Raw genomic sequence first — 25,815 nt, 5'->3', positions numbered from 1 at the left:
ACTAATTAAAACATTTGATAGCGTAGGAGTGAACCCAAAAAATACCCCTTTACCCAAAAACCCACAACTGACCCTGAACCCTAAAAATACCCCTTTACCCAAAAACATTTTCACTAAAAAATCCTGTACACACACCTAAAATTAATTAAAAAATTAACATAATTAATTACATAATTATTATTCAATTAAGTAATTGAAATTAATGAACTATTATTTATTACACTATTTATATTCATTTAAAACATTAATTAATCTATTATTTCATTATATTAAATACCCCTTTACCCAAAAACTGAAAACTGACCCTGAACCCAAAAAATACCCCTTTACCCAAGAACTGAAACCTGACCCTGAACCCTAAAAATACCCCCTTACCCAAAAACTGAAAACTGACCCTGAACCCTAAAAATACCCCTTTACCCAAAAACTGAAAACTGGCCCTGAACCCTAAAAATACCCCTTTACCCAAAAACTCAAAACTGACCCTGAACCCTAAAAATACCCCTTTACCCAAAAACTGAAAACTGACCCTGAACCCTAAAAATAACTCTTTACCCAAAAACTGAAAACTGACCCTGAACCCTAAAAATACCCCTTTACCCAAAAACTGAAAACTGACCCTGAACCCTAAAAATACCCCTTTACCCAAAAACTGAAAACTGACCCTGAACACTAAAAATACCCCTTTACCCAAAAACTGAAAACTGACCCTGAACCCTAAAAATACCCCTTTACCCAAAAACATTTTCACTAAAAAAATCCTGTACACACCTAAAATTAATTTAAAAATTAACATAATTAATTACATAATTATTATTTAATTAACTAATTGAAATTAATTAACTATTATTTATTACACTATTTATATTCATTTAAAACATTAATTAATCTATTATTTCATTATATTTAAATTACTTCCCACCCTACTCCCCTATAAACCCACAACCCGCTACGGAACTATTAATACTAAATTCAACTTAAAATACATTATTAAATAATAATATACTACTAAAAATACTACTTTGACTACAAATATTCATTAAAAACACTACATTACTTATAATTATTTAAAACACGATATTATTGTAAACTATGTTTTTGTAAACGATATTTATTACAACTATATTAATGTTAACGATATTACTTACCTGTCTGTCGATATTCTGGTCAGACGATATTTTTGTCATCGATATTTCTTCCTGTAGATATTTTTGCAGCGATATTTAGGTTAGTCGATATTTTTACGACGATATTCCTGCTCTGTACCGTTCTACCTCACCCATATGATAATCATTTGGCATGATTCATCATCGGGTCCTCACCTGGGAGCATATGTATCAAAATCCGTATTTGCGATTCTCAAATAGCGATTTTTTGAGAATCGTTTTTTGAGAATCGCAAAACGGGATGTATTAAAAAAAATCGCAAACATTTAGCGATTTCTTAATTTTTCTTAATTGCGATTAGCAAATTGCGAAATCACAATTAAGGTATACCTTCCCATTCGAATGGGAAGTCATTCTCAATTTGCGATTCGCAATTCTGCCATAGATTGGTGTTCTTGCCCTGCCAAATATGCAATAACCCTGCCCCAATCAGAGGTCATTAAACTGGGTATTGAAGAAACACAAAGACACCCACATGCAGGGAGAAGACTCCCTAAGCAGGAGGGACATTGCTTATTAGGGGTTTGTTTCTTTTAAAACAAAATACTACTTTGGGAGTAGTTCGTTTTAAGAAACCAAAAATATTTTCTAAAAGGGTGCAACAAAAATTATTCTGCTCAGTAAAGTTAGTGTCTTCAGAGGCACCTCTGCACCAGCAGCTCTACTGAAGGCACAGAGATCTTGGTCTGTCTGGCAGGGTTCACAAATGTTGGCATCCTGTCATGCACAAAGGCAGAGGAGTTAATGGACTGCTAAAATGGCGTGCTAGTAGGCCACAACGCAGAAACTAAATGACCCTGGAAACCTCTTTCCAGGATCACACGTTTTTCACTGGGGAAAATGGCAAGTATAGAAAAAAGAAAAGAAGTGACCAGATGTATTTGCACTTCATCTGCAGATTTTCTGCCGGAGCAAACAGTCCCATGTATATTTTCTCATACAGAAATGTATTTTACAAACGTTTTCCGTGACAATGGCAAGTTATCTGGCATACTTATGGAAAACAATTTGAAATCTTCAATGTCATACATCGGCTTCCATGCTAGGTAATGGATATATAAATGCAATTACAATACAATACAATAGGAGGTTATATATTAATTACTTTACAATAAAAAGTTTCTATTATACTTTGTAATTGTGTTCATGTACATCACAAACAAAACCTAAACTGTTTCCCCTGTGACAAGTTTAGTTATATCAGACAAATAGATCACACACAAATGATTATATTGTCTACTCTGTTTTTTATTAAATATATGAGATGAGTTTCCTTGATTCCTTTTTGGAACTGAGAAATGATGGAACAATGGCGAAATTGTTATAAATGATTTAGTTGATTTTTACCAGAAATTCACAAACCTATTTGAGAAGGAAGAATATCAAACTAAAATAACTACTTATTAAAATTAAAAATGAGAATGTATGCCCCTAAATGGTGGGGTCTACTAAGAAAGTATGCTTATGTCAATATGTGTAATACACATATAATTCTTAAATGTGAAAACATCAAAGGATACTGTACACATAAAAGGCTTTTTGTTAATTGGGTTCAACACACCATAATCCCATTACATGCTGCTGTCTCTTTTTCTTTTTTTTGTTCTATTTTTCGTTCTTTGTTGGTTCTTTGTATCTTCTCTATTTCCTTTTCTACTAATGACAAAAAATTGCAACCAAATCCATGAATGATAATTCTGCCTATAGTGCGAAACACGCAACAGAAACTTCATGAGTATAGGTGTGTTACTGCATTGCTTTTGCCAAGATTCTGCAAAAATAACAGAGAGTGATCTACACCACTTTGTTCCAAAGCCAAATAACTGTAAGACCCTGTAAAAATGTCCTATCCATCAAGCAAATTATATAGCACCATTGACAACCTAAAAGAAATGACTGTTGAATTGACTTTTGCAAGTCTTATATAAACTATAAACTGTGTTTTGCCTTTAAATGTTCATAAACTAAAGACGGTGATTCAATTATTATTATTTCTTGTTTTTCTAGTATGTTGCTTAATCCATTGCTAGGTCCTGAAGAAGGTCCTGAAGAATGTACTGCAAAATTAGCAAACTGCCAAAACGATCAACGACCGCGTAGCATTTCTTTGATGCAAAGAACTGTCATTTCTGCATGTGGTGGACACCTTTCCTAATTTTTAAGATAAGGACAATTTTTCAACATCAGACCTTGACCCTGAACAAGAGAAATGCAGAAAATGGAGAAGGAGGAAGACAGACAGGAAAACAATGACAACGGGAGAAAGCACTGATGATAAAAAAACTGCAAGATGGAACTAAAGAGATAGGAAGTGTAGGGGGTGGAAGAAAGATGCTTAAGTTGCAATTAAGGAAAACCAAAGGGGATGATAGACGGAGTGTTGAAAATTGCAAGCACTCACCCCCAGTCAACTGATCTGGGTTTAATCCATCATCATTCTTTAGCTCACTCAGCCACCCCAGTACAGACATGGCCATATGCAAATCAGTCTGACCCTGTGCCTCATGGGAACAATCCAGCCCGAACTGCCAAGCCATGTCTTCCCTGGTCCGGAAACAAGCATCCTGGGACCGGTTTCTGGCTAATCAGCCGTCATCAGCCAGGTTAGCTTGAATCCAGTGGCAAAGTAAGCAAGGATTCTACGTCTGAGCATACCTTGCCAACTTGATCAGTTGACTGAGGGGGAGTGTTTGCAATGGTCAACACTCCATCCATCATCCCCTTTGGTTTTACTTTGTCCATCCTAAGTTGGCAGGGTATGTCCAGACGTGGGTCCCTTGCTCACTTTGCCACTGGAGTCAAGCTAGCCTGGCTTATGACGGCTGGCCTGGCCTGGCTGATGAAGAATGATGATGTATTAAATCCAGATCAGTTGACTGGGAGAGAGTGCTTGCAATGTTCAACACTCCGTCAATCATCCCCTTTGGTTTTGTTAAGTTGCAATTAAGGTGGGGCACCTCGGTTTTCAGTAAACCTGTCATACGTAAGCACCAGCAGTGAGCTGGCTCTAACTTCACTCTATATTGTTTCATATAAAAAGTATTTTTGTCTTCCTGTATGCAACACCAAGAATTTTGGGATTTTACTCCTTTTTATTTACTCTTTCATTGTAATTGCAACATCTTTCAGCAAGCATTGGTAATGCATCGTTTTGCCTATGTGATGAATAGTAAGCTGTTTTTATCAATCACTGTCTGGGATGAAGCAGAGAGATATCTGACATGTATCACAAGAGTAGAGAGGATATGGTGCAATGGTCAGAGCTGCTGATTAAAGAGCTTGGGATCCCAAGTAGAATCTCGGCAGGGGCAACATCCTGTGATCCTGGGCAAATCTCTTAATCTCTCCGGGTGATAAATTGTGCTATATAAATCTGCTGCAAGACGAAAAAGCTGAAAGAGGCAAACTTTATGAAAAAATAGTTCCACTACAGCGGATGCTAAAAGTATTTCGGCTACAGGAAACTGACCAGGGGAGCAGAGGAGGAACACGCATTGGTAAATGCAGGAATATATGCTACAGCCAACAGAAATGGTAAATGCAGGAATATATGCTACAGCCAATAGAAATGGAGGAAAGTGGCAAGCACAGGAATCAATGAAAAGCCAGGAAAGAGAGGGGGCCCCTTTTAGGTTTATATTAAAAACAATAGATTTCACAAGCACAGTGCAAGAGCTGTGCAGGTGAACCCTAAAAATGCAAAACAAAAACCATAATAGGAATTTTACAAAATGTAATTTCTGTTAAGTCTGCTACTTATTTCTTTCAGTTTATCGAATTACATATTCATACTTTACATAAGTATCATCAATATACCTCTTCTGGTGCAGGACACAATTCCAATCGTCTTGATTATTGCAATTACCTATTTAGGGTTTCAGCCTCAGGCATGTTGAATGGTCTGCAGTATCTTCTAAAGGCAGTAGAGAAAAAAAGGTATCCCTTTGGTAGTATACTTATATACCACCCATACATTCACTCACTATCCATTTTCATACAAAGTTAACTACAATGCAAAAAATGCTATGATTAAAAACCCTTAAAAGTGCATCACCACCAGACTAGAGATATAGCGCTTCAAGATTGTTTATTTCAAATCTCAACACCTTATTTTCACTCGATGTTCCTTTGGTTTCTTTTTTTTTTAAATACACAAGAAAAAATTAATTTTAAGCATAAAAATACAAAAATACTTTTCATACAATTCAAACCCAGCATGCAGTATTTAATAAAAAATTGCAAGTGCTTTACATTGTCTGCTTTCAGTTAAAATCTGACACAATTAAATATTAAACCTACACATGAAAAAAACACAATAACAAATGTAAGAGACCCTAATAACACAGTAAAAAACTGGCTGTTGTATAAATTGTTTCAACACAATACATCAAACTGATATTCTGGTAGCTGTTGTAGTTGATTCCTTCCCAGAAAGTCATGTGGTTGAATTCAGGCTTAGTTAGAGTTGACGCATTTCGGTGGAACATCACATTATTAAAAGCAACTTTTTTCAGGACACAAATTTATAAGGGTCTGTAACAGATTGTGATCACTATCGGTGTAGGGTGTCACGATATAGAAGCGTGCAAATAAATTTGTTGATCACAGAAATCACTCAGGTTGTAGTTCCTGGTGAATGACTTCTCTGGAGTCACTCTAATTGTAGTCACTGATGTGTAACTTTTCTCCCATTAGCGGCCATATTGTTTATCGAAAGGAGGTATTTTTCATATTTTCTAATCCTCTCTTATATTCTAAAGGAAACAGCAAGGCTTGCACACCAGTGACCAGTAGTACCTCAGCTTCAAAAGCGCGGACTACTGAGAACTGGTACCTGTCTCCACACAAGCCACATTTAAGGTACTTTTCTTGGTATTTTGCCCCATCACTGGTTCCTTCCTTTTTAGTTTCAACATATGTTTATTACATATCTTCCTCCTGGCTGGTTGAGATCTTCCATCACCAACCTTCTAGCAGTCCATACGTCTGGTAGCACCAGACTTCGTGGACACGCTCAGTGATGACAGCCAAACTTTGCAGTTCTTGACCTGTACACCTGTGATCTTTCAGTCAACTTCTGTCCTTTAAGAAAGCCCTGAAAACCTGACTCTGCTCACAGAAGAGTGATTTCTGCTTCAGTTCTAAAGTTACATTCCAGTCCTTGACAAACTATGTTATGTTAGGTAGTATTTATAGAGCGCATCTGTCACTCCGAGGAGCATCATGGCGCTATAGTTGATTGAGTTGCGGGTATAGCGTAACAGCTACTGAGAAACAGGATTGAAAGAGTTAGATCAGATCTCTGCATAGAGCATCCGAAGAGGTGAAGATCCATGTTTTTAGGGACTTCCTAAAAAGGGTTTCTGACTGAATGAAGCAGAGGTTACAAGGGAGTTGGTTCCATGCCTTCGTGCCTAACACTGCAATGGATTTACCTCCTTTGGAATTACGTTTGAAGGTTGGGGTTTTTAAAAGATTTGAGTTGGAAGATCTAAGCGTGCGGAAACCTATCATCATAATGCCAGTGTTATTTACTAAACTGCAGTGCAGTAACAGATTCACATTTCAGCCAGATTTTATTGGGGATGTGACTAAAGGTTTAAGTCCTGGATATAAATGAAGCAATTGACAAATAAAGGTGTTTTACGTGACATTTAGAAAAATCCATCATGTTACACCAGGGCATAAATAATAGTTCAAAGAACTATAGTAGCCAGAAATAAATGCGCCCCCATTTTAAAGTGACAAAAAACCATAGCAAAATGAAGTACAGGGCGCATACTGAATTACATATTTGGGAGCAGTGATAGACTTTTTAAGGGAGGTGAGCACAGAGTCTTACCAGGGGGGTGGGAAAGAGTGGCCCGACTGGATAGTTCCAGTACTTCATTTGCTGAAAAAGTGAAGGAGCCTAAAGTTGTTGCAAAGTTTTGATGCAAACTCCGGCCTCTTTCTTCCACCGCTTTCCACTTCTTGTTACTCTATCTAATTCTTACAGGCTCTTTTTCCACCCGATTTCTACCTTTGTCAAAGTTGTCCCATCTATTCCTTCATGCGTCCTCCTCTCTTTATGTCATTCCCGTGCTTGTTGTAGGTCAAAGCCTCATGGTGAAAAATTAGTCCCAATCCTCAAAAAAAGTGCTGGTACCTAGCTCCTGTAACTACCGGCCCAAATTAAGCACTGGTAGGCTCACAAACACTCTAATACAGAGGTCTTCAATCTGTGGGGCACGACCCCCAGGGGGTCCCTGGGGTCCTGGGAAGGGGGTCACCCATTCCCCAGCTTCCCTTGTGCTTGCAATCAAAAATTTTTGCTTTAATTTTGGTAAAAGACAGCTCTCCCGGGAAGGGTAATTTAGATCATTATCTGCTGAAGTTTTATCAATTGAGTCTCTAGTGCTGTTAAATAATTTCTGCCAGGGTGCCTGCTTGCCTGAATGAATTGCAAATGTGCGGAGCTTGGGAGCAGATACTAGCTTTAATTGTTCAAATCACTCCAAGCTTTATGTTGTCAGAGATTTGCATTTTTTTTGAGTGGTAGTACAAAGAGTTAACAACTGGGCTGTGAAGTACTTGCTTTTAATTTTAGCTGCATTTACACAGCTCTTAGTACCACTAAAGAGGTGTTGAAGGGACAGTTACGTAAAACAAAATTGCATTACATGAACTCTGGTATTATTAAAATCTACATTTTGGAAGCACTATTTTATTGTAAAACAATTTGCACGTTTTGCAGCACTCTATCTTACACTGTGTGTAATGCAAGTATAAAATAATGACTTACATATTCCCAGTGCTTCCTGTCTGCCTTGTAGCACTGTAAATACATGTCACTATTCTCCACTGCACCAATCAAGATTTAATTCTGTGGCTCTCTGGTTACACATAGACCTCTGCTGTGCCGTAACTTATAAAGATTTCATAATGTACTACAGTGCATTTCCCACTGAGTAACAACTTTTTTAATGTATTTTTCATTACGCTGCCCATTATTTCATGTGTAGATACTGATGGAGCGAGCTTCAGAAATAATTTTATTCTAGCTCGTGATGTCATACTCTCTCATAACTTGAAATAATATATTAATGAGTGTTTGCATGATTTGTTATAATTAAACCAATTTAGAGTAAGATTCCACATCATTATACAGGACTAATGTGCTTTATGTTGCATTTGCAAGTCTGTTTTGTAACACATAACTAATATTGTTTTGTTTGTCATGTTCGTCCTATTGTCTTTGTCACTATTAATATGCGGCTGATCATTCATGGCATGTGCTTTATTATATGTGCTTACATGTTTGTCCTATGTTGTGATTGTCTGTCTGTGTATTATTTAATCATCTTTTTACTCTTTCAGAAACTTAAAGCTGGACTCTATGAAGAATGGTAGATATTAAATGTGCTGCTTTATTTGTGTGCTTCTGCTAGGTGACTTATACTAATGGGTTAACATTAGCTATGTAGGTTGGAAACAGAATGACTTTCATTTCCTGAATTAATTATTGTTTTGTGTTTGTTTAAATAATAGTTTTCTGGAAAGTGACGCGAGCTAAAAGTGGCGCAGTGACGCAAGCAAAAGTGGCGCAGAAAAATTGACGCCTTCTAAAAGAGACCTGCTGATGTTAAGCCACAGGAGAAAATTTATTTTGAAAAAGATGACAAGCCTATAAACTTTTATTATGAAAAGCTTTGAAAAAGAGCTGCTAAAGACGACTCTGTGGAGAGGTTTGCTTGTGCCACGGAAAGCTCAGAACGGACAGGCTCAAGGTTGAAAGGAAGAGACATGACAGATTTTGTATTGCTTGAACATCTTTGCTACAAAATGTAGCAGACTAAGGAACTGTCGCCAGGACTCTGTGCATGAACAATGGCTCTGTGTAAAAGCTTGGTCTCGTGGTGGAAGATGTCACAGTTTACTATGGCGTGAGGTGATTCAGCCAATGGGGAGCCAGAATTCAGCTGATGGAATGTGAAAAATAGTTAGCTCAGCTTAATTTAGGGTATAAGAATAGGCTTTAGCAGCAGATTTTTGGCTTACGCTTCTTGATTCCAGAGGGACGTGTTCTGCTGTCCGATGATTACATGTAAGGAAAGGTAACTTTAAAAGACTTTGTTTTCAGGCGATGAGGGTAGAGACAGAGAGTTAGTTAGGATTTGGAAATGCTCTTTTCACTTATTTCTGCTAATGATTAATATTTTCTTGAATTAAGCTCTCTTTATAAATGCTGAATAAAACTTTATGACTTTTTCTAATGCTTGCTTAATAAAGTTCCAAACCTAAGTTTTCCTGAATATGTTTGAATAAACTTTAAAAATGACAAGCTGGTCTTGTTTATTGTAAATAGTTTTTATACAACATATTAGATCCATTCGCCTCATGATTCAGCTGCTCTGTTATTTCTATGGGCCTGGTATTGATTGGTAAGTATGGTGGTAGATAGTGACATCATTTATGCAGAATTTTAGTAGGAGCGCTGGATCAATTTTGGTAGCATTCATACGGTTATATGTTGTTTTTGACATGTATGTTACATATATGTTGGTATAGTCATAGGATTAATGTTTAACATATGTTGAGTTTTTGATTTTTTTGATTTTGTCAGATTGTTATATGTAGTATGTAATCTTAAGGGTTTTTCCAGCAGTGTGAAAAATTCCTGGTTTGCCATGGCAAGGTAGTGTGACTAGAAGAGTTACACAGTGCATTTGTCTGTTTCAAAATTGTGGTATAGAATATATCACGTGTTGTGGACGTACAACACAAGTTTAGGGACCTTAGATGTGCATGGTTGAATGTATAGTGAGGATTGCCTATGAAATTGTAGCATTAAGCAGAGGGACCTGGTGAGCCTGTTTTAAAACTTTCTGTGAAAAGAGTAGTAGGATTTATCCAAGCTTGAGAGAAGGGTGAGATAGCGTCGTCTATTCTTATCAACGCTTGACGTTTTCTGTGGTTGGTTCAAGTCCTGCCAAGAATTCGTGTGTGTATGATCAGGGTTTTCTGTTTGAAAGTGCATGAATGATTTTGTAATATCAATTGGGTTAAATTTTGAATTGCTAAATGTATTTGCATTCAATTGGAGACACAATTGGTTATTACCTGTTAGAAGGGTAGGGTAAGAATTGCTCTATTGGCCATTGAGACTATTCTGTGAGAATAGCGTTGTCTATTCCACGCTGAGAATACTTGAATGAATGTGTAAAACTATCTCTTTGTTTAGAGAAGCAGACAAGTGGTTTCCTTTATGTAGTTACTAATTGAGTTTTAAAAAGTAATTGGAAAGCGTTTTTGGAGCCTTCAGGGTAAAGAATGCGCTATTTAATAGTATTGTAAAGCGTTGCGCGTTATTTGAATGCATTTAAAAGCATTGCGCGCTATTTTAAACAATTGAAAAGTGCCCCGATCGAAAATTGTGAAGGAGGGGCTGTTTTAAGAGAGTGAGAGCGTGTGAGGAGAGCCTGGAGCTGCAGCGGCTGTGTACGTCATAGCCGCCGCGCTCTGGTTAGTAGAACTGTCTAGAGTGTCATACCAGAGTTGCGCCCTGATTGGTTCAGGTTTCCGGAGTGTCAGAGCAAAGCAGCGCTCTCATTGGCTGAGGCGCGATTAATGCTTGAAATACTGTTTACTTTGCAAGTGTTCCCGTTCTAGTTTCTATCCTCCTCGCAGATCACGCGATTAATTGAGAAGAAGTGGCTGATTGATTGCATGTCACAGCTGATTTGTGTATGCCGGCGAGCGTTGTACTATCCTAGAGTGACGTGTAGCGTTGTGGGCTCGTTGAGTTGTAGTTGTGAATATCTCTGTTTTAATTTGGTTGCTAGATGCGCGCTAATGTCTTAAAACATAGCGTGTTGTAGCTAATGCGTGTGCCGAGCATTTTGTAAAGGAGGGGGGCTGCTTCGGGAGAGCTGCCAGCTGCAGCGGCTGTCTACGTCAGCCGCCGCGCTCTCATTGGTGGAAACGCCGACGCGTCATACACAGAGTCGCGCTCTGATTGGGCGAGGCTCCGTGACTGCGCTCTCATTGGGCAAGAGTGTGTGATTGAGTTTGCTTGGTCCCGAGTCACGGAGGAGCCGCGCACCTATTGGCTGGTGACGCGTAGTGTCACGAGAAAAGCCGCGACCTGATTGGTCAAGGCTTCGTGTTATTATTATACTTCTTTGTCTTTAAAGGAATAATGAGCGCTGACTCTGGGGCGATAATAGAATGTGCATGCTACACTTGCTGAGTTTTATTTCTAATAAATAAAAGCTTGGTTGAGGCTCGAGTGGGCATTGTGGTTCGCTGGGGCGTTTGTAGTGTCACCGCGAAATCGCGCTGTGATTGGATGAAGTGCTGCTGTCCCTGTTACAGCCGATGCGAACGAGCGAATTGCAGATTGTGCGCTGTCTTAAAATTCTATTTCCTAAGGAAGGGCTGAGCGCAAGGGAGAGAGACTGCAGCAGCAGGGCACGTCACGCAAGGGAGAGGGGAGAGAGACTGCAGTGGCAGTGTGTGTCACAGCAAAGGCGGGCTGTGATTAGCTGAGCGTCATAGTAGCCACGCGCTGTAATTGGATAAAGGAATTGTGGCGCAGTGATTGGTCGAGGTGACACAGTTGTGCTGTGATTAGTTGGCATTCTTGTGCTTGCGCTGTGATTGGCTGATGCGCGGATGCACAGCCGAGGTGACTTTTAACAAGTGTGCTTTTGATTTCCTTGGTGCTAGTGCCTAGAGCTTTGTTTTGAAATCGATCACACATTGGAGAGGTGAGACTAGCTGATAAGTAGCAATTACCATAGCAGACACATTGATAAAGACAACAGTTAGTGGTAACATTAGCTGTTAGTAGAGTAGTATTAGTAAATCAATGAGCTGCAACTGCAAATACAGCTACATCAGTAACAATAATGGCAACAATAGTTTATTAGAATAGGGTCCACAGCATTGGGCTGATGTGTGTTGTAGTAGTCAGCAAGCATTTTATCACAAATAAAATTGGTGATTTGTGGTTTCTAAGTCAAATTAAATTACTGGCTTAAAGCTAGTTGGCAGAGGGGAAAATGGAGAATGATGCAGCATAATTAAATAAATAAACATTATTGAGTCTTCCCCACAGCTGATGTTCTGTGTATGTGTAAATAAGCATTTTTTTAATACCCAATAAATTACAAGTCTACAGTGTAAGTATTTTAATTGCTGCTTTTCGCAAAAGCACATCTTTTTGCCCCAATTAAAACGTGTATGCAGGTAAATTACAAGATATATTAATTTAAGTAGGAAGTTCTGTTTATTTGTTGCGGACAATTTTAATTAGGTAAGTATTTTAAACATGGATAAATATTATCCAAAGAAAGAGAAAAAGTTTACCTGGTATAAGAAAATGAAAAAGGTTGTTGCTACATGTAAGAGCAAATTAAAGATTTCCAAATCAGCGAATGTAAATAATAAACATGTCAGAGAAGAATTTATTGATCAGTGTAAAAATGATGTTGTAAATACAGATCAGGACAGGAATTCAAGCAAACCCCCAGAACAGATTAATGTAACGCCAAGAGTCCCAGTTCAGATTAATAGAGTCCAAGTCCAGACACCTTCTCAAGGTGTCACAACAGGTAGGTATGATGAGATGCCTAGTACTTCTGAAATTATTATTCCTGCTCAGAAATATAATACAGATACAGGATTCAGTGGAGAGAAGGAAAACAGACCAGATCCAGTTAAAATTGCAAACAAGCAGGGAAACTCATTTCCTAATGTTCCACAGTACAAGATGAAGCCAGAAACAATTCCTGTTATTGAAAAATTAATTAAACAGGGTGTTCTAAAAGAGATTGAGAACAGTCCTTGTAACTCACTAATTATGGGTATTAGAAAGCCAGATGAAACGTGCAGAATAGTACAGGACCAGAAAAAGGTTAACAAGATAGTTATCTCTTGTTGTCCTTTTGTGCCTAAACCAGCAGAGATCTTTTGTCAGATACCACATGATGCCGAGTGGTATTCGGTCACAATGCACCCAGAGAGTCAAACAATTTTTGCTTTCAGGTTCCAAGAGAGAATTCCCAGTCAGGTAACTATTGAGAGAATTAAAATGATTCAGGCAATGGAACACCCAAAGACACAAAAACAGGTAAGAATGTTCCTAGGCATGGTTGGTTACTGTTGCCAATGGGTTAGTGGTTTCTCAGTAATTATGAGGCCATTGCAAAGACTGACAAAAGCAGATATAAGAGACCGATATGTCCTGACAGAAATTGAGCTCGAAGCCATTGAGCAATTTAAAAAGAGTTTGAGTGGAGTTCCTGTTCAGGGCATGCCAGACTTCAACAAAGAAATTGAGCTTCTTGACAAAATAGCAGTGATAAAATGTGCTGCAAATGGAGAGAAAAATGATCATGTCTCAAAAGGCAATGAGCTCGCAGGTACCATTGTTAAGTTTTGTGCTCAGGAGTGGGTTGCAATCAATGGGGAAAAATTCAATGAACATGTTTCAAGCATCCTCATACTAATTTTTGCAATTCAGACATGGCAAGAATTAAAACAATTACAAGATGAGGCACATAATGAGGAGAAAAACACATGGCTCAAAGAAAGTTTCGGACAGCAAGAGGAAAATGAAATTTGGATTAACAAAGATGACAGACCTGTTATGCCCAATTGCATAATTGCTGACATGGCACGGATGTACCATGGTCCAATTGAGAGTTTGGGAACCATAGGCCGGGAGGGTGGTTCATTTACAAATATTCAAACAGATCTTTTTGAAATGCCCCAACATAACAAACTGAGATATGTCCTAGTCATCATTTGTTTATTTTCAAAATGGGTAGAAGCTTTTCCAACAAGAAAAAATGATACAGTTTCTGTATTCCATCAGTTGGGAACAGATGTGGAAAAGGAGCAGGCTCATGATCTATTGCCAGGAGACTTGGTCAGAACAAAGGTTCATCGGAGGAGAAACTGTCTAGTACCCAGGTGGCAGAAAGCAAGACAGGTGTTACTAGTCACAACAGATACTGGGTGGATGCATATCAATCATACCCTTTGTGTACCTGCACCTGATAACACTGATGAAGTAAGTGATGACACTGCAACTGATTCAGACTCTGAAGAAGAAATTTCTGAAGAAAATCCAGATCTTGAAGATCGACAAGGTGGTCGACATCTGGATGATGATGTCAAAGTAAATGAAACATTGAATGAAGAAGATCTAGAGATTGTGATTCTAGATTCAGAAAATGATGAAGATCTGTTAGAAAAAGAATCTCAAGAAGAAAAAGGAGATTCAGAAGCAGAAAATTCTGAGCAAGACGAAAATCTAATCCTGGAGAGTATTGAAAGGCAAAGGAGTAGCTCTGTATGCAGGAACAAGAATCCTGAAACTGGGAAGCTGAAGGTGATCCCTGAAAAAGAGGAAGAATTACCAAGCACCAGCTGTAAGGATGATGTTCCTAACGGAGTGAAGCTGCCGAGTAAAGAAGTTCCTAGGTACAGATTTGAAGTCTCAGAAACAGATACAGATGGGAGTGATAAAGAGTCTGAAATAAGAAAATTCAGAAAAAGGGCTTGGAAAGCTGAATGTAAAGAAAGTAAGCCTAAGAAGAAACTCTTGAGAAAAGGTGATGTCTGGCCTAAAGATTTAAAGTTCAAATTCGAAGTGTCAAGTCAGAAGAGTGATTCAGACAAAAAAGAGCAAGCTGGAGAAAACATTGAAATGATTACCAGGAAGAGCAAAAGACCATTGAGACCAAATGTAAAATACAAGTCTCCAGAATGGGCCTACATAACTATCCCTCCAATAGTTGAGGAGCGCAGTAGCAGTCAAAATGGTGACAATGACTAGATTTAGGTGTCTTTAAGTTGAGGTTTATTTTTGGCATAAGGCTGAAGAAATTGTGTTAGGTGACACAAGGTCGAAGAAATTGTGTTAGCTGGAAACACTTTTATGTAAGACGCAAGGTCGAAGAAAACAGGTTTTAGAATTAAAAAAAAAAAAAGGGGGGTATATACTATGTACTCATTTTTCAAAAATTTTCAAACATTTACTTTTTGTTTTTTGTTTTGTTTTATACTACTCAGGCTGATATTTGTTTTGTTGGTGCAATTCAAAATGTAGTTATGCAATTTAAAACTTAGTTACCTAAATTCATTGGGGGTTGGGATTCAAAAGTGGAAAGGATCCAACTTAGCTGAATAAAGAAAGGGTAAAGGATATAGAATTAGTAGGGTGTAAGACTCAATACTAATTAGGAGAGTTGCAGAAATATAGATGAAATTAGAGTTTAAGTACTAATTCTGAGTAAGCCTGAAACATGTTCAATAGATAACATTTTAAGTAAAATTTATGGGTGTTGTTTGGTGATTTTGAAATCACCAGATGAGGGAGTTGATGGAGCGAGCTTCAGAAATAATTTTATTCTAGCTCGTGATGTCATACTCTCATAACTTGAAATAATATATTAATGAGTGTTTGCATGATTTGTTATAATTAAACCAATTTAGAGTAAGATTCCACATCATTATACAGGACTAATGTGCTTTATGTTGCATTTGCAAGTCTGTTTTGTAACACATAACTAATATTGTTTTGTTTGTCATGTTCGTCCTATTGTCTTTGTCACTATTAATATGCGGCTGATCATTCATGGCATGTGCTTTATTATATGTGCTTACATGTTTGTCCTATGTTGTGATTGTCTGTCTGTGTATTATTTAATCATCTTTTTACTCTTTCAGAAACTTAAAGCTGGACTCTATGAAGAATGGTAGATATTAAATGTGCTGCTTTATTTGTGTGCTTCTGCTAGGTGACTTATACTAATGGGTTAACATTAGCTATGTAGGTTGGAAACAGAATGACTTTCATTTCCTGAATTAATTATTGTTTTGTGTTTGTTTAAATAATAGTTTTCTGGAAAGTGACGTGAGCTAAAAGTGGGGCAGTGACGCCAGAAAAAGTGGCGCAGAAAAATTGACGCCTTCCAAAAGAGGCCTGCTGATGTTAAGCCACAGGAGAAAATTTATTTTGAAAAAGATGACAAGCCTATAAACTTTTATTATGAAAAGCTTTGAAAAAGAACTTCTAAAGACGACTCTGTGGAGAGGTTTGCTTGTGCCACGGAAAGCTCAGAACGGACAGGCTCAAGGTTGAAAGGAAGAGACGTGACAGATTTTGTATTGCTTGAACATCTTTGCTACAAAATGTAGCAGACTAAGGAACTGTCGCCAGGACTCTGTGCATGAACAATGGCTCTGTGTAAAAGCTTGGTCTCGTGGTGGAAGATGTCACAGTTCACTGTGGCGTGAGGTGATTCAGCCAATGGGGAGCCAGAATTCAGCTGATGGAATGTGAAAAATAGTTAGCTCAGCTTAATTTAGGGTATAAGAATAGGCTTTAGCAGCAGATTTTTGGCCTATGCTTCTTGATTCCAGAGGGGCGTGTTCTGCTGTCCGATGATTACATGTAAGGAAAGGTAACTTTAAAAGACTTTGTTTTCAGGCGATGAGGGTAGAGACAGAGAGTTAGTTAGGATTTGGAAATGCTCTTTTCACTTATTTCTGCTAATGAATAATATTTTCTTGAATTAAGCTCTCTTTATCAATGCTGAACAAAACTTTCTTATGACTTTTTCTAATGCTTGCTTAATAAAGTTCCAAACCTAAGTTTTCCTGAATATGTTTGAATAAACTTTAAAAATGACAAGCTGGTCTTGTTCATTGTAAATAGTTTTTATACAACATATTAGATCCATTCGCCTCATGATTCAGCTGCTCTGTTATTTCTATGGGCCTGGTATTGATTGGTAAGTATGGTGGTAGATAGTGACATCATTTATGCAGAATTTTAGTAGGAGCGCTGGATCAATACCTGATGGTGAAGGACCTAAAATACGCACAGAATATTTTGGGGCTTATTTATGAGAGGCTTGTATCACCAGAGCATCACTTTTTTTGATGCTCCAGCGGTGCACGCATCTCAACCATAGCTATGAGGTGGTGCAAAGTCACCCTGCATGGCTTCGCAAGGCCACATAGATATGGAGTAAGACAAAGCAGCGCCAGTCACTGCGTTGCCTTACTCAGCGCCAAGGAGGTGTTCCATGGGCTTTGCGTGGGGTTCCCAAGCAACACCCATGGATTCTGATGCTGCCTCATATTTAAAAAATCAAGTAAACCTGGGGCAGCTCCAAAAGCGGACACCTCTCCAGCGGAGGTGTAAGGAGGATAAATGTTTTCATTTCTCCTCGTTTTTTCCTCTTTCCATGTGTGCTGCATTCTGCAGCTCACATAGAAAGAGGAAAACGCCTCTCTAGATTGTTTTTGTGAAGGAGTGTGCCCCTTCCTATGCTAAAACAATCCTGCCTATGTTGCTGCTATGCAGCAATTTGTGCCCCAACGCAAGGGAAAAGAACAGGAATTCACCATATTTCATAAATAACGGTGCATTCCAGCCCTGTCACATCGGTTTAGGGTAGCCCAGTAAGTAGACTTGCGGCGTTGCCCTACACCATTTCCTCATTAATAAGGCCCTTACCTACACCTTAAACTACAATCCCCACGCTCACTGACCTTTGGTTTGCTAAACACAATTTAACATTATTTCCCCACCATAAAGATTATTTGTTGTGGTAATTTGGGGCATTTATGTTGTTGATAGTTGTAGAGGATCAGGAGTACCAGGGTCTAGACAATTTTGTCAGAAAGGGGTCCTTAGGCCTAAAAATGATTGACAAGGGGGTCTTGGCATCAACACGTTTGAACACCTCTGCTCATATAGCTCATCTGAAGTGTGATGATTTCTCAGTCATTTATCGATCAATGGAATCCATAGTTACAATTCACAACAATGACGCAACATTCAACTGTTTTAGGAGAGAACACCATTTTTATAATAATTTTATTTCACAACACAGCAGGTGATTAACAAGCAAATAATTATTAAGGTTGACTTGGAAGCACGCTACAAACATTTGAGATAAAGAAAAGATCTGATGGTTGAGTTGCACTGCCACAGGTGGTCCTGGTGATGCTGCAAGCATTAGATGAAGAGGAAACTGTGGACCGAAGGGCACGAGCAGGTGTCCAGCTGCCGCACGCGCCTCCATACGCCTTTGCACCGAGGATTCCCCACCGCTTGAAAGTGAAGCATCTGGTTCCTAACGCAAAGTACAGAGGATTATGAATGCAGGGATCATGTGACCTGTCAAGCAGTGGCTAGGCCGAATGGGAGCACAGATGCACACTGCCGGCTGCACTAGGCTTGCTAGGAAGTGTGTCGTGAAGACAGGACAGGGAAGCACAACATTTCTGATTACTTTAACATCTCTGGACCTTGAAGTTGTCACTCAAAATTGGAAATGTACGTAAAAATCAAATACATCTTTCAACAATTTTGTCTGTGCTAAATGCATGGGCGCTTATAAACAATAATGTTTTTGTATACAGGCGCAACAGTGAGGAAATGAGCAGATAAGATACGATTCTACATTCACAGCAGCTGGTGAACTCAGACGGTCACTATAGCAGATGACATTGCGTGTTCATATTTATGATTCCATAGCCAATCATTGGCCTACACAAAACGCTATGGTATGACTGAGAACAAACCGCTTTTGTGCCTCTTTATTTACACTACGAGCTGCAGAAAGTAACGATTCCAATGCTTAACTCGGTATAAACCACACGCTGACCAGGAAAGGAAGTGGAAGGTGCAAACCTCATGAGTACAGCGACCCACAAGAACATCTCTCCGAAGCCCCTACATCTCTTCACTGGGACATTACTCCACAGCTCCTGCATCTCTTGACTGTCACATCTCTCCGCAGCCCCTGCATCTCTTAACTGGGACATTACTCCACAGCCCCTGCATCTCTTGACTGCGACTTCTCTTCACATCAACTGTATCTCTTGACTGTCACATCTCTCCACAGCCCCTGCATCTCTTGTATGTCACATTTCTCCACAGCCCCTGCATCGCTCGAATGTCACATTTCTTCACAGCCCCTGTATCTCTTGTATGTCACATTTCTCCACAGCCCCTGCATCTTTTCACTAGCACATCCCCCCATAGCCCTTCATCTCATGACTGCCCCATCTCTTCACAGCCCCTGCATCACTTGATTGTCACATCTCATCACAGCCCCTGCATTTCTTGACTGTCACATCTCACCACAGTCCCTGTACCTCTTCAATGTCACATCTGCCCAAACCTCCTGCATCTCTTAACTGACACATCTCTCCACAGCACCTACAACTCGAATGTCACATCTCTTCACAGCCCCTGCATCTCTTTACTGTCACATCTCTTCACAGCCCCCGAATCTCCTGACTGTCACATCTCTTCACATCCCCGGCATATCTTGACTGTCACATCTCTCCACAGCCCGGGCATATCTTGACTGTCACATCTCTTCACAACCCCGGCATCTCTTCAGTGTCACATCTCTTCACAGCCCCTGCATCTCTTGAGTGACATCACTCCACAGCCCCTGCATCTCTTACTGTCACATCTCTTCACATCCCCTGTATCTCTTGACTGTCACATCTCTCCACAGCCCCTACAACTCTTGACTGTCATCTTCACAGCTTCTGCATCTCTTTTCTGTCACATCCCTCCACAGCCTCTTCATCTCTTCACTACTACATCACTCCACAGACCCTGCATCTTTTGACTATCACATCTCCCCACATCCCCTGTATCTCTTGACTGTCACATCTCTTCACAGCCCCTGCATCTCGTCTGCCACATCTCTCCACAGCCCCAACATCTCTTGACTGTCACATCTCTCCACAGTCCCTGTATCTCTCGAATGTCACATCTACCTACAGCCCCTGCATCTCTTGACTGTCACATCTCTTCACAGCTCCTGCATCTCTTGACGGTCACATCTCTCCACAGCTCCTGCATCTCTTGACTGTCACATCTCTTCATAGCCCCTGCATCTCTTGACTGTCACATCTACCCACAGCCCCTGCATCGCTTGACTGTCACATCTCTTCACAGCCCCTGCATCTCTTGACTGTCACATCTCTCCACATCCCTTGCATCTCTTGACTGTCACATCTCTTCATAGCCCCTGCATCTCTTGACTGTCACATCTACCCACAGCCCCTGCATCGCTTGACTGTCACATCTCTTCACAGCCCTGGCATCTCTTGAATGTCACATCTCTCCACAGCCTGTGTATATTTTCACTTCCACTTCTTGACAGCAGCCTCTGCCTCTCTTTCCTGGCGCTTCTCTCTACAGCCCATATACATCTTCACAATTCTACCACTCCACAGCCCCTCATTGTAATGCACTCTCCTACATTTCACCACACCACCATCATCTCAACATAACCCAGGACTTCCTCACAGCCCCTATCCACAGTCCCAGCGTGCCCCCTCACAGTATCTTTTCCCTGCCCTGCTTTCTCTCCACAACCCCAGCAGCTCCATACAGCCAAATACTGTTCGCAAATCACCTCTTCAGACCCATATATCTCTAAAGCCCTAGCATCACTCTACAGTCCCAGCATCTTTTTACACAATCAGGTTGATCTGGTCACAAAATACCCCCACCCCATGTTGCTGGTTGTAAGGGAACATTAATGATCTGCTCACACCACATCATTATTTCAGGAAACCACAGTCTCTTGAGTCTCAAAGTGCGGAATATGCTGCGGACTCCGGACAGAGGCCAGACCAATCACGACCCTGCTGTCATGCTGTAGACAGCACGATGTGACTGGAGGAGTCAGGGAGCCTGTGTGCTTCCCTGCTGCCGGGAAGAGAAGAGGACAGAGGAGAGGCAGTGGCAGTGGCCTGCTAGCAGGTAAGTAATATTCTCTTTTCATTTTTTTAACCTCCCTGCACCACCACTGCTGCCCCGGAGCAGCCGCCACTGTCAGAGGCTAGGCAGGACGAGGGGAATTGCAGTTTGTTTTCTGTTTCTGGGGTCCAACAACCTCATACTTAAACTGGCTCTATTTGGGACCATGGGCTATCTGCTGCTGTCACTTCCCTCTCAGGCTTTATCCTTGGTTGCTCAGCAGTCTTCTGTGCGTATGGACACTTAATAGTTAATTTACTGCTGCTGAATCCCACTACATCTGTTAGGAAATGTTTACAGCAAATAATATTCTTTCAGCAAATACACACCCGGTGAGCCTTTATGTTACTTGTGAGTGCGCTTGGTCTCTCTTCCTCTGGAAATGCTCTCACAGGAGAAAGTCACAATTTGGTCATTCCACCATGTAGGTAGGAGCAAAGATGTGGTGCCAAGCAAATTTCTTATTTTCGAAATCTTAAATTATTTTTTTCTATAGTGAGACAGTTGTGGAAGGTTGACAAGTACACACAATTACCTTTTCTGTATTTTAGCGTGCTTCTGTAAGCTGCTTAACTTTCCTTCAAATTTAAATATTTCATTGCCATCAACCTGCTTTCTTGCATGTTCCAGGGTCATGTTCCGGGGTTTCGCTTTTGGTTCACATGCACTTTTCTGGTTTAAGCTGAACTGTTGTGTAATTGGATGACTGTTTCCGAATGAATCCAATCAGGGCTGGACAAACCTTTTATTTCACAGGACATTTTCCCAGTGAGCTGAAGACATTGGGCGCGATTCACAAAGGTAAACTGAGACAAATGTTTACCTTTATGACTTTCGGTATTCACATAGGGTATTTACGAGTATGAATTAGAATTTGTTTATTGTACAGTTAATAAAAACTCACAGTATTACACAATAGATAAAAAGTCTTGGACTGTATAAAAACTTTTACAAATAAGAAGATATTGCACATTGGTAAAATCTCAAGGAGTCTATAGTAAACTAGTGAGTCTTCCTGTTGGTCACATCTATTAATACTTGTAGTTCTTATGGTTGTAAGGCTGTTGCAGAGATCTCTGTTCTCCTGATGTGATTAATTGTTTCGCCCGACTGTCTTTTCATTTAGTTTTGTGAGTAATTTCATATTTTATTGTAGTTTCTTTGGCTTTGATATTTGTGGGCCTTATAGTTTTTGAGGGCCATTAAGGAAGACTACTTTTCTCCTGGTGCGGTTGGTTTTTCGCACCCTTGTGTTATTTCATTTAATTTTTTGGCCACAATTTCAAAGTATTTAACTGTTCTACAGTTTAACTGAGTCTATTCGGGGTTGAAACAGAGCATTACTGCTTGCCTGCATATTTTTACGCCCTTCTGGTTCCATAGGGGCCGGAGCATGGAACGCCTTACATCCACAAGAGCTTTACAAATACAAATGATATGTATAAGATCCTCCTTCGCAGATTGGCAAAGGCGACATGCGTTTGATGGATCAGGCCTTTTCCAAGGTACCAGATGACGTGCTATGGGTATGTTGCCTAAGCGCATGTTTAGGAACTTGTTTTTTGTTTTTTGTGTGAGGCCCATTGATAGATACTCTTGTGGCTTTGTGGTTCTGTACCCTTCAAGCACAACCCATCCATGCGCTCTCTTGGTTAGGGTGGCTCGGTCCTCAAGTGAGGAGACCAGTTTGATGACTTTCGGCACTGCTTTTTTAAAGGTCCCAAAATCCGTTCTTGTTTCCCAGAGCGTATTTAGTCCTAGGCTCTCCAATGAGTTTGTTAGGTAGGCCCTTGCAGGTGAGATTTCTTTGGCGTGAAGCTCAATCCATAAGTTGGCGTTTAGGGATCCTTGCTCCGAGTCTTTAATTTTGCCCCAGCTTTTTATATATTGACCTTTCCTCTCCACAGATTGTTTCAATAGTCCAAATTCGAGACGAATTTGAGCGGGCGAAGAATTTTTAGGGAGATGGAAGATTGCCCTATATGCACGACTGATAGTATTGTCCAGAGTACTTGCATCTTTGCCTCGCATTGATTCGCTGCCGTAGGAGAGCATAGGCTGTAGTCGAGCTTTTATTACCTGTAAGAGTGGCGCTAATGTCCTGTTGGGGAGAGCTTTCTGCAGGGGCCTTATTGATAGTTAAAAGGTCATGCCCTTCCGGCGGATGGCCTCTAGTTGTTGCTTGGAGGAGCCGTTGCCCTCTATTATGACTCCTAGATATTTGTATGAGGCCATCAGTTCTAGTCTTTGATTGTCCAGGTACCATGTGGGTTTCCGTTTTTTGTTGTAGTTCATTGGCATGACTTTAGTTTTGTTCAGATTGATTGTTAAAGAATTTGCTTTTGAAAATGTATTGGTTCTGTCCAGGAGGTTTTGGAGGCCAATAGGAGGCCGGCTGATGAGGACCAGGTTGTCTGCGTAAAGCAGATTTGAGAGCGTAATATTTCCTAACCGAGGTGCGTGTTATGTAACTGTTTTTAGCTCTTCGGGAAGGTCCGCGAGGAAGAGATTGAACAGTGTTGGCGCTAAGACGCAGCCCTGTTTTAGTCCTTTACTGGTCTTTATTTTTCTCGATAGGTGTGTACCAGATCCCAGTTTTATTTGGACCCATGTGTCAGTATGCAACATTTCCAGCTGCTGTAGAGGGGGGCCAGGGATTCCCCATGAGCTCAGCTTCCGCCATTGTTTGTGTCGATCTACATGATCGAATGCGGCGCTGTAATCGATGAAGCACACGAACAGGGAGCTTTTTGCCGTTTTTGCTGCGTCGGACAGTAGAGTTAACGCCATGATGTTAGTTAGGGTTCCCTGGCCCATCCGGAAGCCCGTCTGTGTAGCTGGGATGATGTTCTTTTTTGTTGCCCATGTTGTTAGATCCTTCAAGATGAGGCTTGCGTAGTACTTTGCCTCTACGTCTATCAGGGCAATTAGACGGTAGCTGCTTGGGTCGATCCTTGCGCCTTTTTTGTATATTAGGCTTATTATCGAACCACACCAAGATGCTGGTATTTTTCCTGTTTCCCTTACTTCATTGAATACTGGAATCAATGTAGTGCACCAAAAAGCTGGATCCTCTTTGTATAATATCGGAGGGATCCCGTTTGGTCCAGGGGCCCCCTCAAGTTTTCCCTTCGAGATTTGTTTAAGAATAGTATCTGTTGTTTCCTGAGCCGATAGTCCAGATTCTATTTTTCTATGCTCAACTATCTTGGGACTGGCCTCGTCCTCTGCTGGAGTGTGGAGCCCAGTTGTTTTCTTTTTGAGCACTTGGTTTGGTTTTTTGGTGAGTATGACATTTTTGTCCAATTGGTGGAAAGCTCCCTCTTCCGAATCTGCCCCTCCGGCTTTCTTCATTGCGGGGTCATTTGTATTAAAGTGAATTGTTAAATAGTTAGCCCAGTCGGATTCCGGTATTTCAGAAGTAATACCGCTGTGGTCTGGCTGTTGAAGCCTGTGGATGGTCTTCCAAAAGCTAGAGCTATTCTTCTGTTTTGAATTATGTAGGATTTTAGCCCATAGTTCTTCGTTCAATTCCCGTTTCCTTTGCCAAGTTTTCTTTTGTAGCAATGCTTTTGACCTGCGTAACTGCAGTTGAATTTCCAAATTGTTTGGATCTTGGCGGAGTTGTTTGAGGGTCTTTTTTATTTCGAGCTTGATATTTTTTGTTTCTGCTGTTGTTAGTTTGCCAAGCATAAATCTAGTGGTATTCCCTTTTTGAACTTTCTTCCTTGTAGCATGCTTTTCTCCTAATGCCGCTGTAAAATCTTCCCATAGGATAACGGGGTTGTCGGTTGTATTAGATATTTCCTGTATTATTGTTTTTGCACTGATTGCAAGAGTTTCTATATCCGTGGTCTTGCATCGTAATTGCTTGTAGTTAGCGGTATATTCTGTACACATACTTCTGATTTCTGCTGCTTCGTTCTTACAGGTCAATGCTAAGTTAGCTTCTAGCGGCAGATGGTCGCTCTGAGCTCTGTCTCCTATCTTAAATAAATGTACTTTGTCGTACAGCGGGAGTGTAACTAGAATGAAGTCTAGATAGGATGAGGCAATTGACGAGTGGTATGTTGGTGCTGGAGGGATGTCCTCTTTAAATCGTCCGTTGAGAACGCACAGGTTCAATTTCTCTAGGGCTTTTACTAGCTGAGAGGCAGTGTTGGTGTGTTTGTATCTGGAGGGGATTGATTGAGTTGGAATTTTCCATACTTTATCCATTTCCTTCGTCATGTCGTCAGTTGCCAGTTCGCCAAATAGCTGGAGGTTAAAATTGCCTGCCAGTAGTATGTTATCCGTTTTTTCATCCTCCATGAGTCTTGTTAGTTCTTGGACTAATTCGTTTGACCCAGTCAGCTTAATCTTGGGATGAATGTATGTGTTAACTACAAGTAACTGATGGCTTCCTTGGTTTTTTCCAATTGTGAGTGATATTGCATGTATTGCGTTCGGCGGGGTAATATTTATGCTTGATGGTTTAATTTCTCCTATAACTGATATTGACGCGAAGATTACCAGACCGCCGGAGCAACCGCCGTACTGTGATTCTTTGCGGGCCGGGTGTGTCCAGGCTGTATATCCTTGCAGAGTTATGTCATTGGGCTCACATGTTTCCTGGAGGAGAATCAGGTCAAAGGATTGCAAGTAGTTCAATGTTTCGGGGTCCTCCAGTTTGTCAGTTAGTCCATTTATGTTCCAACTGCAAATATTGAGTTTGTCTTTGTTTTTATAGAAACCCACGGTTTTGATAACTAAGTCTGACTTTGTTTGTCAGTTGGTGTCACTTCCTGTTATTGTGCGAGTTATTGTTTCTTTAAAGGGGGCTGTTCGATGAAACATTGGGCTTTGCGGTTT

The 25,815-nt window shown here is 40.3% G+C and overlaps 1 protein-coding gene across 1 annotated transcript in view; it reads right to left on the bottom strand.

Moving 5' to 3' along the window:
• Positions 1-5,236: 5,236 nt before the first annotated feature.
• Positions 5,237-25,815, bottom strand: part of LOC147706198 (somatomedin-B and thrombospondin type-1 domain-containing protein-like) — a 113,053-nt gene continuing 92,474 nt past the window's right edge. Inside the window, exons 5-6 of the mRNA XM_086932625.1 lie at positions 17,020-18,307; positions 5,237-8,173 (exon numbers count right to left, since the gene is read on the bottom strand). Of these exons, the coding sequence (XP_086788751.1) occupies positions 18,190-18,307 (118 nt within the window). The 3' untranslated portion in view covers positions 5,237-8,173; positions 17,020-18,189. The remainder of the gene's footprint in view (positions 8,174-17,019; positions 18,308-25,815) is intronic.

The sequence above is a fragment of the Lissotriton vulgaris genome, chromosome 7 (assembly GCF_964263255.1).
Source record: "Lissotriton vulgaris chromosome 7, aLisVul1.2, whole genome shotgun sequence".
In the NCBI taxonomy this organism is placed as follows: Eukaryota; Metazoa; Chordata; class Amphibia; order Caudata; family Salamandridae; genus Lissotriton; species Lissotriton vulgaris.
Note: the sequence above shows the minus strand (reverse complement) of the source record. Positions and strands in the feature narration are given on the sequence as shown.